The sequence below is a fragment of the Strigops habroptila genome, chromosome 5 (genome assembly GCF_004027225.2).
Source record: "Strigops habroptila isolate Jane chromosome 5, bStrHab1.2.pri, whole genome shotgun sequence".
NCBI lineage: Eukaryota > Metazoa > Chordata > Aves > Psittaciformes > Psittacidae > Strigops > Strigops habroptila.
This window is the reverse complement of record NC_044281.2, coordinates 69,310,435-69,325,262: the sequence shown is the minus strand read 5'-3', so window position 1 is coordinate 69,325,262 and position 14,828 is coordinate 69,310,435. Positions and strand designations below refer to the sequence as shown.

General features: G+C 46.4%; 1 protein-coding gene across 1 annotated transcript in view; it reads right to left on the bottom strand.

The window, feature by feature from the left end:
• Positions 1 to 308: 308 nt before the first annotated feature.
• NEURL1 (neuralized E3 ubiquitin protein ligase 1) overlaps positions 309 to 14,828 on the bottom strand; it is a 161,820-nt gene continuing 147,300 nt past the window's right edge. The window contains exons 5-6 of the mRNA XM_030487965.1: positions 6,348 to 6,467; positions 309 to 5,027 (exon numbers count right to left, since the gene is read on the bottom strand). Coding sequence (XP_030343825.1) covers positions 4,786 to 5,027; positions 6,348 to 6,467 — 362 coding nt within the window. The 3' untranslated portion in view covers positions 309 to 4,785. The remainder of the gene's footprint in view (positions 5,028 to 6,347; positions 6,468 to 14,828) is intronic.

The window sequence follows — 14,828 nt, the reverse complement described above, 5'->3', positions numbered from 1 at the left end:
CATGCACAGGGTGGTGCATGGGGGTCATTCCTGGCTCTCTGATGCCAGAAATTAGATCTGAGGCAGCACACAGTCTTGGACATCTTGAGACACAAACTTAGTGACAAGTGTGCCTGGGAACTGTGCCCCTCTTTCCCTGTGTGTATAGTGAGCCAACCAGCCTAGAGTTGAAAGGGTTTTTCTGGACTGGTGCAATCACCATGTACTTATGTATCCTCTCATATATTGTAACCACTCTTAATTGTACCTTTCATTCCCCATTTTTCTGCGAGAGCCATTTACCAAAGTTATACTGCACTCAGGCTAAATTTTTCTGGTCCTACGTATATGTATTTGTAGTATTTGTGAAAAGGAGTAAAAACCTGGGGAGGGAGAGAAAAGGGACACACGCACATTGAAAGAGCTGTGTGCCGTGCCGGGAGCCGAGCACCAGGTGGCGATGCTGGACCAGCTCTGCTGCTGCTGGATCCCTTTCGGAGCATCCTCCTCCTCGCCCCGCAGCGCGGTCCGCGGGCTGTGCCGCTGCTGGCCGGGGACACCCTGAAGCTGTCCCTGTCTGAAGCAGCGGGCGAGCTGCGGTGTTGAGACGCCTTGTCGCCGGGACAGGTCTATGCTGTGCCATGGTTGGTCTCGGTGGAGAATAGCTTGGGAGCGATGGTGGAATTGCAGATCTGTTTTGGATTTGGTGAGCTGAAGGTGATGGCTTGAGAGTAGGGCAGGGTGACTCCAGCGATGCTCAGCAGATAAGGATGCAGAGCTCACTGGGGCTATTGCACATGGTAGCTGCAGGAGGGAATGAACAGGCTGGGGCTGTCAGGGGAAGCACAGGGTTCGTGTGCTGCTGCCCTGGTTCCTCTTGCTGGTGCGAGGGAAGGATCTGGTTTTGGCTCAGAGCATTAGCACTTCACATGTCCTAATCTGTGGCAGTGCTTGGGCTCAGCACAGCTGGCAGGTCAGTGTCCTAGTTTCTAGGGGGAGTCTGTGTTGTGCAGCTCTATCCCTTGCTCTTGAGGGAACAAGGGGGCTGTGGCCAGAGAGGGCTTTCCAGGCTCACTAGAGACCTCCTGTCTCCGGGAAACCAGGAGCTGGGAATGGCTCTTGGATTGCAGCACAGGCATGCGCAAACTTGCCCTGTCCCAAAAGCTAAGAGCTCCTCAGGATGGTGCTGGAGAAAGCTGGGCTGTAGAAGTGGTTTTGCTTTACTCAGCCTGGAAAGTTCTGGGCCACTGGAGGAACTGTAAAGTGGAATAGCTTCAGCTGAAGAGGCTGAGGACATCTCTCCTGAGATGTCCCTGTCCCACGGCAGATGGAATACCCACACTGACAGAGAACATGCCAACTCAATTATGTCCTGTGACAAGAGAGAGTGATTCAGCCAGTTTTTCATCTGCTGAATAGCTAAACAAAAGGTTGAGGAGAAAATCTCCCATGGCTGTTGTAGGAGTGCTCTCCTGAGCAGATCCTGCAGCAGAAGAGCTTTTAGGTTTTGGAGAAACTAACATCACCCTGGAGAATCCAAATTCCCTTTGGGTCCCTGTGTCCCTTGATACATGCCCAGGAAGCATCTGCCTCTTGCCTCAGCATCTCCCTTGGCCAGACCTGGGCTTGTCGGTGCGCTTCTTTAACACGTTGCTCAAGTCAGGGCTGGGATCCTCCTGTCAGGTGTTGGACTGGCAGATCTCTGCAGAGGAGGGATGGGGACACCAGGCTGTTTTGCTACTGCTCTGCCTCATCTTCAGCCACCTTACCTGGTCCCTGATGGTCCCCAGTTTCCTCACAGCATGTTTTCTCTTTCTTGTGCTGGTGGAGAGTTTTTCTTGTGGTTACAGACACTCAGGAAACACAGTGCAAGCAAAGTGAGAGTAAAGATGTGGCTTCTCTCTGTGGAGGGTGTGAAGAGGATCAGAAGCATGGGGCTTAAGCTCGCAGGAATGCAGTTAACCCTTGCTTTCTTTTGTGTCTTCCTTTATTCCTTACATGTGGAGTCACGCCCTCAACCTCAAGCACTGAAGGAAAGCCTGAGCTCTCTCCACCCAGCTCCCCCCAGGGAAGAGGCCCTCATGTTACCGTTGCTCTTACCTTAGCCTCTTGCAGCTGCACTGCCCATCATGTTTTGCCACGCTTGTGGAAGGGGTAAACACTCAGTCACCCATGCTGCTGCAGGATACCTAAATCAACTTTATTCACAATCACAGTTATCCAATTTTTCACAATGAGTTATTCTTCTCTTTAAACAGAACACAAAACATCTTAAAGTAAAGCAATGAAATGCAAATGACACAAGAACACGGAGGTACGTGGGAACCTACACCAGTCAAACAAAACAAAAGGTCAGAATTGTTGTTATTGTTACTGCTTTTGCTGCTGTTGTTTTTTTCTCCATGGAGAGAGCCTTGCTCTCCTCCTCCCTGCTCACAAACAGAGGCCAGCTGATGCCAGGAGCAGGACTTAACCCCACTTTTTTAGCTTGAATGCTGGGGAAGGTTTCAGCTTCTGCTAACTCCTAGAGTTTGGTCCACAGTAAAACAAACACAGTTATATATTAAAACACTCTGAATTCAAAAGGGAATTCACACCACTGCACTGGTACCCATGGATGGATTTTCTGGAAAAATAAAATATACCCCTTGGCTTGCTCTGCGCGGAGGGGAACCGGTCCCACTGTTGTGGTCAAGGCTTGGGAGGCTGCTTATTGCACGTTTCCCCACATCCACTGTTTCATCAACACCTTCCCACTCCTTCGCTTCCTTCTTTCTGAAAGCTTTGCACTGGAGTTTGTATAACGACTGAACCAGGCTCCCTGTATCTGAGGGTCATGGCTCTGTCCTGGGGTAAGCTGGAGGCTGGCTGCATGCCTGCTCCCGGCATGGCTGCTGTGATTGCCCCCAACTCGTGCCAAATGGGCTTCCTTCCGCCCCTCAGTGAGAGCATCTGGGCACAGGACCCATAATGATCCAGGGCTTTTGACAGCAGCCTGGAGGGCAGGGTTGGGTTAGGGGGGTACGTGAGAGGTATGCAAAGAAATAAGGTAAATCCCTGTAACCAGAATATCAGCGTTCAAGTTAGTTCTGCCCGCCAGGATGGGCTGGGGGTAGCTGCAGACCCCTGTGGTAGGCTGCAGTGATGGTGATGCCTTTAGAGAAAGGCTCTACAATGTGCTCTCCAGCCAGTAGCCTCTTTTGTCATTTCCTTAAGAGGACAAGGTGAGGATATGTTTTCCAGGTGCTCTTGTGAGCAGCCTCTGTGAGTGCTCCTTCACCCACATGCTGCCTAGGGCAGCCTGCAGTGTACATTAAATGCTTTTATCCCTATGCCAAGCTGTTCCCCTGTGTCCTATCAGGGGCCATATGCTGGGGCATAGTAAAAGAATTTGCAGGAGGGGTGCAACTCCACAACCTTCTCCAGCCTGACCTGGTGAGCAATACGGTGTGGCAAACACCACTGCTGCTATGCCCCAGCCCTGATCACCCCTCAGGGCCCAGACATTGTCTCTACCTCCTGCATGGCCCTGGAAGGCAGGGGAGACAGGCAGCTTCTGCTGCTTCACCAGGCTTAAGGGCCAGCAGCCATGAGGCTTCCATGGCAGGCACCCACCATGGGGACAGCAGGGTTCCCAATAGGGGCAGGAGAGAAGGGGATTTATCTAAATCAACCAAAACAAACCAAAGCCCTCAAGCTGGGTTGGTTTTTTTTTCTTTCCTTTCTTCCTAGCACATAAGGACAGCCATGGCTGTGAAGGGCTGAGTACCACCCGGCTGGTTTTGTCTTGAAGCACAGTGATGAAGTTACCAGTAAATGAAACCCGCAGACATGTGGGTTTATACATTCTTCCCCAGTGAGGCTGGGGTTTTTGTTTGGTTTTTTTTTTTTTTTCTCTTTTATTTTATTTTCTCCCTCACAAGTGCTGTCTGGATGGTAGGGGAAGGAAGGTGGGGAGACATCTCCCTCTGCTGCAGGCCCATGGGGGCAGAGATGTTGCTGAATCCCTTGTGCTGCGTGGAGACCACACACAAATCAGTGGTGGTGGGCTTTGAGAGCCGCTCATCGTGCAACGGGATGGCAACATGAGGTGGCTGGATACCACTGGGAGGAAGCAAGGCCAGTGCCGGTGTTGGCTGCCAAACCCGCTGTGAATGCTTCTGCTAGGGAACAGCAGGGGACAGCCCTGAGGGGCTGTTCATCTGCCTGCAGACATGGGGCAGGTTTTGCTCCACAAATACTGGGTCCATTTCTGCACTGGCCACAGTCTTTCCACTGTGAATGCGCTCACTGCACCTCCCTCACTGGGTCAAAGCTTGCTTCATCCTTTTTAAGGAGCTTCCTATAGTCAGGCTGCTTGTACATGGAAACAGGTTTGTTCTGTTTCTCCTTTTCTGCTAAGCTGTCCTCCGTACACACGGTGTCTCTGGAAGGAGATGTGTAGCACTAAACCTTTTACCACTCGCTGTCCTTGCTAGACACTGGAGACTCCTGTCTGCTGTGCATGGTGTAGAAAAGGGATGACTGCACCAGCTGGGTTTTTTTGAGATAAAGATTAAAATCCACAAGGGAGAGTGGTCCATCGCAACTTCCCTGACACACTGGAGTTCAGCCCCAGGGCTTGCTTGGAGAGTAGAAGAGCAGCGTCTTAGCTTGTCTCATCTGTGTTCCATGGAAGAGGGGATCAGGGTGGTGGTGGGTGATGTTTTTTGAATCTCCTGGATGATGACTTAGAGACCAAGACCTGTGTTGTTTCACAGTCTTCTCCCCACCTGCCTAGTCCCCACCACAGCACCTGCTGCTGCTCTAAGTGCTGCGGTATGTTTTGATGATATCTTTGATGGCCCGTCTGCAGATGGGGCAGCAAGCGTTGGCCATCTTCTTGAGCTTCAGCCCACACGAATAGCAGAGACACATGTGTCCACAGGAGTAAATGACTGTGTCTACCATGTTCTCATAGCAGATGGTACATTCATCTCCCCAAGGCCCTGAGACGGACGGGGAGATGGGTGACTCAGGCAAGCTGGCTGGAGAGTTGGGAACTGTGCCTGAAACACAAAGAACAGGGTCACTCATGCTGCTTAAAAGCCTTCCTGCCATCCCATGGTAATTTCTGCCTGAAGTTATAGAGGGAGGATTGATGCTCTAGCAGAAATGGATGCTCCAGGAGCAGGGGTCCTTACTGTGACCTACTGTCCCACTTGCTGAGTCCTGGTTCACATGCCAAGGCTCAAGGCAGCAGAAAGGCATCTGCTGGGATCTGCTGCCCACATAGAGCAAACCAAGAGACAGCTGTTCCCACACAGCAGGGTCAGAGAGCACTTTCATGTTTTCAAACCACTGTCTAAACATTAACAAAGGAGGAAAAAGCAGGAGCAGTGGATCAAGCCATCTGCTTTGAAAAGGGAAAGCCTGCGCGGCACATGGTGGTAGCAGCTCCCAAGACAAGCAGTGCTCCATCTCTAGGGCCAATCCAGGGAAGTGGAACCATAATGCCTGGCTTCAAATCGCCCCACGTAGATCCTTCAGGATAGGGGTGGGACGGTACATGCATGGACAGCATCTAGCTCATAATGGGTCATTGCTTTAAGAGCTATGAGTGGCTGTAGTAATTATGCTCACACACACCCGTAGTGAGGCCTCACCAATGAAGCCAGATTAGGTAGCATTTTTCTCCCAAAACCCATTAAAAATCTGAATGTTTGCTGTCACCAGTTATTAGACTTGAGGCTGGTAGGTACCTTCAGTGAAAAACACTCTTGGGTTGGACAACAACAACAAGGATTTGGTAAGTTATATATCCCACCATCACTGCCTTGGGATCATGCAGGTACCTGGGGCTTTAAAAATGCTGCAGAACAACCTATCATTTTCTAGCGCGTATACCCTTCTCTAAATCTCACTGGAATTGATTGGCATATTAAAAATACCAATACTGCCTTTTCCTGAAGAGGGTACTGAAGGTGTGTGAAGAGGGAACGTGGGGCTGTAGGCATACCCGTAGCTCCAGTCTAAGCTAGCATGCAACGTGTCACTGCCACACAGCCCTCCAGGGAGCTGTGCATCAGAGAGCCACGCACACAACAGAAACTCTGCTGCCTCCCTGGGGACCTTTCATGATGAAAAGGGTTGGAGAAATATTGCTGTCTAGGCATTTAAGCGGCTTCCATGTAAACCGGACTGAAAATAGCCTTTGCAGAGGCTCTCCCTTCCTCCCCAAGGGAGCTGACAGGAGACTCTATTGATCACTGTGGTTTTATAGTCTTTCTGGGAGGCAAGTGTGAGCCTGTGAAGGGAGGCAATGCAGGAGCAGGCTAAGGGAGCCAAAGGAAAGGCAGCAGGGTATCCCACCACACTTACTTACTTACCACTGATAGAGCTGCAGAGAGGGACAGAGACGCCGCTGCAGAGGACAGTGGGGGAACTCGGTGAAGATGTGGGCAAGCTTGGTGTGGACAGTCCCAGCCGCTCTGCTAATATGGTGGAACCTGCACGACAAGAAGAGAAACCTACAGTTATTTTTAAAACTTGGGGCTGACAAGGCTCTGGGGTATGTGGCAGGGGGTGCAGCTCTCAGTGCTGGTCAGGATTTGTGTCTCATCAGCATGGAATCTAAGGAGGAGATAAAGGAAAAGAAAAACCTTATATGCCTTCTTAAATGCTAGCAGCTGGCCCTGAAGAGACATCAAGCTCCCGCAGCCCCTGAAATTTGCTGGACCTCCTTTAGCCATCAAAACCTTTTGTTTCTGCCCTTAAATACATCTCAAGCCATTAAGTACAGTTACTTTCCTTGTGGTTTCATGCTCAAATGCACCCTCAGCACTGTATCCAGCAATGCGCTTGTGAGGACACAGCCTGCAGTAGGATGGGCTGGACTCCAGCACAAGAACATTTCACCTTGTCAAAGCACTCTTCGCTAACACAGCGCAAAACTGCATCATTCCAGGCTCTGACAAATTCATGAGAAATCACTCAAGGCCTTCCCAAAGACAAACACAAGTGTTTTTCTCACTCAGGAAAACAGCTCTGCTCACTGCTCTTCCTCTTTTGTAGGGTGGCTTCTGTAAGAGGTGGAGATAAGTCACCAAAATGCATGTAGCTCTGGGATGAACAAGGATACCTCTCCCCCCCATTCAGGAGCATTTTCTCCACTCCCTGCATATCTGGATGTGATGGCTCAAGACTGCAGAGCCCCTTGAAATCCCTTCTAGGTGTCCCCAGCTTCATTAACTCCTGCTTTCACTACCCACCATCATTTCTATGTTAGTGTGCTGCCTGCCAGAAAAGCCAGTTCTGTCCCAGAGCCTGCTTGGCATCCCTCCATCTCAGCCTCTTTCTTCTGCTGTTATAACAACAAGCATCTTTCTTTGAGCTCCTTCCAGAAGGGGGGGGGAAATGCTTAAAACTAGCTGTTGCAAAGGTTTTGTGGGGGATTTCATTGTTAATGATACAGCTTGGTCTTCAATAAGACAGTGGTGAGACAGCAGCATACATATGCATGAACCAAGGTATGGTTTCTTGGTGGTAAGAACTAATTTGCCTATGGTTTTAAAGTTTCTAGTGGCTCATATGTACCCTCATATGCACCCTCATATGGCTGAGAAGACAACCAGGGTAACTCCAAATCAGAACTAAAATGCTAAGACTTCTTCATGTTACCATATAAGGAGCCGAGAGGCACAGAGGGTTTGGATCTGTGGTGTCCTTGAGGAGTCAGAGGCTACTCTCCAGAGAAAAAGCAGCAGCAGGAGGCCAGGAAACCCCATAGCCCTTTAGTTCCTATTTGCAGGGACCTATTTGCTACTGAGCCAAAGAGGACCAAACCTGGGAAGCAGGGACTCCAAGAGCCAAATGTGGATTGTGCAAAAAAAGCAAAAGCCCAGCAGCAGCCAATGCCAGATTCTCCTGCCCTTTTTAGCAGAACAAGACAGAGCGGTTAAGTGTAGCACAGGGAGTGAGGGGGGTCATGTTTGGGTCAAAATTCTGTTCTGAGGACTGCACATGGGAGAAAGAGCAATTAGCTTCAGCCTTCAGTCCTTCAGTTTTACCCCTCGTCAAAGGAGGAGCACTTTGCTCCCAGGCACAATCTGGAGTTCATTTGGCCTATAAAGGGCTTTGGGGCTCTCACACTTGAGTTGCTGTAGAAAGGCACCTCCTTTGTCACACAGGTAGGAGCTGAGGCTGGAGTTTAGCTCAGTCAATATGCAAAAAGAATGATGCGACCTCTAATGACAACCGCTAGCAATGGCCCTTCCCTTCCAATCTGAACAGATGACCGTAGCAGAAAACTTGTCCTGTGGGTAGCTCACACTGTAAACAGGCCCAGCAGGGGCATGGATTTCAGCTCATTCCCTGCACACAGAACTAATATGAGCACTGAGCAGCCAAACAAGTTTTTCAAGCTTTCCCTCTCCTCCCTGCAGCCTGGAGACATTTCTTCCATTCAACTGACACACAGCACATTGCATTTGTAATACCAACCTGGTCATTTCATTAAATGTAAAATAAAATGTAAAATAAAGACTATTAGGAGTATTTTCTTTCCTGGACTAATGGGAGAATTTGGAGGTGTCTCAACTGTCACAGAGTATGAACTGATCATGCTGGCAGCAGTGCAAACGGCCTTTCCACAGTGCAAGGAGAACTCATCAGTGCAGGAACCACAATCTTCTGGTTGTAGCTGGTCTGAGTCCCAAAATGGCCTTACCCAAGACCCAAGGGCCAGCACACACCTTCCCAGTTCTTTCTCCTAACACAAGGCGCAGCTCTTGACTCTTCTCCAGCATAAGCATAGAGCTTTGTTCCAAACAATCTGAGTTCCCTACCAGACAAGACGCACTTCTCCCTTGGTGACAGAATAATCAACATAAGACACGTTACTCATGCTGTTAATATATTGCTGGATGGTGTGCAGATACCATGACAAGGAGCATGGAATGAGATCATGTGCAGGGTGGAATGAGTGTGGCCAGCTTGGCTTAACTAAAACCAGATACATGTGCTCAAGGCCAAACATGCTCATTGTGTGCACAGAGCTCCCACCAAGAGCTAGCTTTTAAATCACGATTTTAAAAAATTAAATAATTCTAAATAAATTAGTTTAAACATACTTCCTCTCTCTAAAGCCTCCAGATAAATTGTCTCTGCTGCTAACTTGTCTCATGCTTGATCTCAAGCATGCTGAACACACTGGAATCACCTTTAAATGGATTTTGAATCAATTCCATTTGCTGTTTTAACTTTGCAAAGTCCAGTTGTTAGCAAAATCCAATGCAGGTTGACTTTTTCTCTGCACTTCTGTCATTGCTCTGGGAGAGGTGCAAATAAATGAACCTATATGTCGACCCACAAAAGGAAATAGAGTATTATATTTTCAGTACAAGAGAGCATTATGATGGAATGTACAGACAACATCATGCCAGGAAAGGCTGCTAGTATGATAAAGGTTTGTAATTCAAATGGTCTTGCCAAACTGGAAATAGGATCAGAAATAAATGGGATGGTATTCAATACCATCAAATGCACAATGAAGGACTTAAGCAGAGATAATCAGCTACCCAAATACAGGACAGGGAATTAGTCTATTCAATTAGAAATACAGCTGTCCTACAGAAAAAGGCCTGGAGATTGCTGGAGGTCACCAGATGATCATAAATCAGCAACTCCATCCTGTTACGAAAAGGTTGTGGGAACCCAGCATCATATAAGGCTGGTTAAGGACTGGAGCAGGAGCCTGGAGGCACTATGCTATCTCTGTCCCTGGAAATACTCAAAACTGTACAGGGTCTTGTGCTAACTTGGAAGTTAGCCCTGCTTTGAGCAGGAGGATGGATTAGGTAATTCCCAGGGGTCCCTTCTGACCTATAAAATGTTGTATAATTCTATGATTTTTAGATGACAACATTTTTCACAGGCTGCTAAAAAGGAGAGAAGAAACAGCCTCTTCTTCATGAAAGTTCTGGATAAGACAAGAAATCATGGGTTCAGACTCCTAAGGTATTCAGGTTAGATGTTATATAGATAGTGAAGCACTGTAAGGCGATCAGACTTACTAGAGAGACCATGGCATCTCCATCATCAGACCTTTTTAAGAACAGGAAGGTGAAGCAGGTAGTCTTTTGGGATGCCATCCAGCATTTATGATTTTTATAGAATCATAGAATCAACTAGGTCGGAAAAGACCTTTAAGACCATCAAGTCCAACCTTTACCCCAGGATAAATATCCTTTACTCTCATAAACTCTTTTATGAGAGTAGTTATCTGTATCCATAATTGCCCTTTTAAAGAACATCCTAACTGTCACCAAAATACAGCAGCTGTGGCTGTCAAAGATGCATTTGGCTCTCTGTGTCTATTGTGGCAAACAGGGTGGTTTCCCAGAACATTGCAATCCACTCCCAGGGGATATCTCCTGAGGCTGTCCCAACTTTTAAGCGCCTCTCTTAAGGACAGTTGTCTGGGAAAAGCTGAATAGCTGAATGAGTTACATTGGTAATAAGTCTAGATACAAATTCAATACTTCTTAAAAATACAGAAAGTTTTCAATTTACTCTCCCCCTTAATTTATAAAAATCATAGAACGGTTTGGGTTGGAAAGGACCTTAAGATCATCTAGTTCCAACCACCCTTCCAGGGGCAGGGACACCTTAAAGTATTATTTCTACATTTCCTTCTCATAACAAAATGATTATGTTGACCTGCTTATTACTGTGGAGGCCCCAGAGAGAGAATTGGAAAACAACCACTACAACAAAATCAGGTGGGAAGAGCAACATGCTGTCTGCATTCTCCTTCTGAGTATGCTTATGGACATTTGCTATGATGCAAGTAAATCCCCAGGGCATCTCTGTAGCTTAGAGCAGAGAGCAGCTGCCACGAATCTGTTCTGCAGCTATTCCCAACACATTGCTAGTAAGCAGTGTATTAATACTCCCAGATTCAAACCACAGCTGAGATGGAGAGGAAAGTAGAGTAATGCCAAAGAGCATGTTGCTTCCTTATTACTGTTAACTTTGGAACACTGAAGGTTGGGGAAACTGCCAATTTTAGGTGTTCGTAACACATTTCTTAATCTCATATCTATTCCCAAGAAAGGTGAAAGCAGGGCAGGACTGATCTTGGGACTCAAATAATGACAAAAGGCTGAACTCCACCACATTATGAAAACCATCCATCAGGCAGTGAAAAGTACCCAGTAACTTCTCGGGATTTATTAGGACATTTCTCATACTGCCCAAGTGTGGGGAAGAGAGTTCATGTTCATAAGGAGATGAAAGCAAGACTCAATCCATTTTACTAAATCTCTGTCTCCTTCTCTTATTCTTTTTCCTCTCGTAATTAAATTCAACATTATATAGTCCCATTGCACCTTATCAGATCTTAACCCAAAGGGCCTGGAAGCACAATGTTTCCATCAGAGCATTGAAACTGTGCTCCACAGGCTGAAAATGCCTGCTGCTTTGAAGTGGAAATGCGGTATTGCATAGTCTGGAGACTCTGCTTTCAAGATTTTGCTGGCTGCAAACAAGAACAATATCATTATTTCTGCCCCCAGAATGCTTTGTGGCAATGCCAAACACCATCTCAGGTGTTTCACTCACCTTCTGCTATTATCTGTCTAGGCTCTTAATAACTATTTCACAAGCATCATAAAAATAATGCATAACCACTCCAGAGCTATACTTTTTTCCCCTTTGAACCCATCCAACTTAAAGTTTGTTCTTCCTGGCTTACAGAACACTGTCAGTAAATGACCACTACTGTCCAACTCACAGATCACATGGTTTGATCTTCCCCTTTTTAATGGGCTTTCCTTACTCACAGTCATCATAAGGTCTACGGCAGGATCGTAATTAAACGTTGTACCTCAAAGACAAAATATGGGAGCCTCCTGCCATAGTTTCTAAGGAAGATAAAAGTTTATGCAACATACTGACTTGCCCATATGCTCAGTATCATGTGAAGCACATTGACAGCCCCTTCTCCTTTTATAACACATTTGCTGCATAAATAGGCCAGTTAATAAAGATCAAGTAATTACCAATAGTAATCACAGATTTTCAATGTTGTTCAGTGCAAGGTGCATAGCTTCCAGCACAGAGTGGAAAACATTAGTACAGCTGCTGAAATCTGGCTGAAGCCTTCAACTGGCATATCTGTGGGTGCTCGAGAGAGCTGTGCACTTCTCATACATTTTAGTCCAATGAGCACTGGGCATAGTCATATGTCATAATGTCCTAATGACATTCATAGTCATTTAGATGCCTTTCAAAACTCAACTTGATTTCCCTTTGTTAAGAGCCAGATTTTTGAGCCTGTCAGCTATAATAATTTCCCTATCATCTCAAAAACTGCTCAATATCCATTCTCACATTTAACACTGTCAATATATCAATCCATTGCTTTTGTTATCTAAATAGGATCAAGGTTCATTCAAAAATCTGGCACAATCATGGGTACTGAGCTCACATGAACTGAACTCTGCCTAAGGAGGTCTGTCCGATAACATGTGAGCTCCTACAGTGCGAGTGGACCATGGTGTTACTGAGACTGGATACTACAGCAACTTAACCATATTTTTGCTTAATCTAATCTACTACAGATCTTTAGCTTGATAGTGACCACTAGTATGTGAGCACCCTTGATAAATACCCATGTGCAAGATTGGTAGGACTGGGACCTTAATTTTAGTCTTTATTATGTTTTTACTGAAAAATCTTCTACATTAGTCTTTTTTTTTCTCTGCTCATGGATGTAGCTTGTATAGAACTTCCCCACTTTATTTATTCTTCTATTCATCCACCCATTGCAGAAAAACTTATAGATACACTTTTAACTTTTAAAGAATGCAGACTAGTGGAATTACACAGCTCTTCTGCATATTACAAGAGCAAAAGCCCATATTGAAGATGCAGTGGGGAACCTGGAACAGTACACTAGATGTGTATTCTCTTGACCTTCCACTCTAGTGGCTGGACACAGTGTACTGAGATCTCCTGGGTTCCTTCCTCCATCTTCTCCCAGAGAGACAAAGTTTCTGTCTTTGGATGTTCCCCAAGCAGATGTCAGACTAACACCTCTCCCTTGACAGGAAAACTGGTATTAGGTCAGCGGCACATCCACTAAAAGGTGGGTCTTATGAAGACAAGCTTTGCAAGACTTAAATCTGTCCACATTTTATATTTCAGTAACTGGTTTTCACTAATGTTCTACCAGATGTAGAGGGACCTGCAAATGCCCAAGATGGTTTCAGCGAGATAGTCTCAATGCTAAAATGACAGCCCTCCCCACAGCATGCTCTCTGCTCCACAGAGCAGCCATTTCTGCACTTTACCACATTTTCTTCCCTCCACGAAGGCTGCAGGAGAGCTATTCTGTCCCCCAGGGCCACTTATGTCTTGCCCAACAGGGATTTTTTAATCCATCATGCTAAAACAAAGGAACAAAGCACCTGTTACTGCCTGGGCGCATGTAGTTAAAGATCAACAATAATGTTTGGGAAGGATGTAAGCATATCCATCAGTCCTGAATACTTTACACAGCCATTTGTTACGTTCCCACGGTGATGGCAACAATACTGCATTGACCAGAAACCAGAGCTTCCTTCCCCTTGGGCAAAATGTTTTTTGGCCAACCATGCTCTCAGAGCCTGGCCTCTGTGCTGCGGCTCATCTCTGGCTCTCAGGTGACCGACATCAGTTGATGATCCATGGGGTTTTTTGCATCAAAATATTTCCTGGAAGATTTTAAAACTGTTCTGAATAGAACAATATTACATTTTGTTCTTTACAAGCCCATGAAAACATAAGGGATTTTGCATTATGCTACAGAAATGTCCAGAAATAGGTCAAAAAGCAGCCTGGCAGATTTTGCATGCAAAACCATAAGGCCTGTATTTGCAGATGGGTGTCAGATAACCACTGTTCAGGGAAGTAAAAGTTAGATCCAAGCCACATGGAGAACAGCAGTTGAGACTGTAGTGTGAATCAGAAAAGGAGCGTACTTTATGGCTCCACTGGAGCCTTGCTGTCTGCTGCGTCCAGAAGGGCAGCAAGGCACCAGCACATCTATTACTATCCTGCAGACAAATGCATACTCCAGCTAAGCAGGTGAAAATGAAAGCTCCAAACACCACTGAGGTTTTTGATTCAGCAGCTCTCCCAGCCCACGCCCAATGTGCTGTCTGAAAGCAAAGAGCACACAGCAAACTCAGAGGGTATCTTTCCTGACCTGACAGGTAAAGTTCAGTGGTTACTCAGCACTTCATCTGGCAAAATCCTGGGGGCAGGGACACCATGCAATGAACATCTAGCTGAACTGAAGTGAAAGAGCCTCTACTGAGGCTCCACCTCTCAACCTGATAAATACTAGACCAACAAAGCACCCAGACAGATGCTTATATCAATAAGAGGTAAAAAAAAAAAAGGCAGCTTGGATTAAGTAGCTGAACCACATGAAAAATGAGGGAGCTTTCATCTTGTTTAAGAAAAACAAATCAAAAAGCCCTCTAAAAGATTACAGGTATTAATTACCCTGACCGAATATGTTTCTGTTCATAAGCAGCACCTTTCCAGATCCATCTCAAAAAGGCCATCTGGCTCAGACTATTTGGTACACCACAGCAAAAGTAGTTCTGTGAGCAAAAGGAAAATTGCTGCCTAACCCAGCACCTCCCAGCTCTATGCTTCTCCAGGAGGGACACATATAAAGATGGTGGAAGATGCATACAGGAAAAAAATACTTTCACTTTCCTTGGCCAGCACTGCTCTGAATTTCTATGGGACAGTTTACTGGATGAAAAAGCATCTGATAAAGAAGGAAAAGAAAGAGTTTAGTCTGCTATGTGACT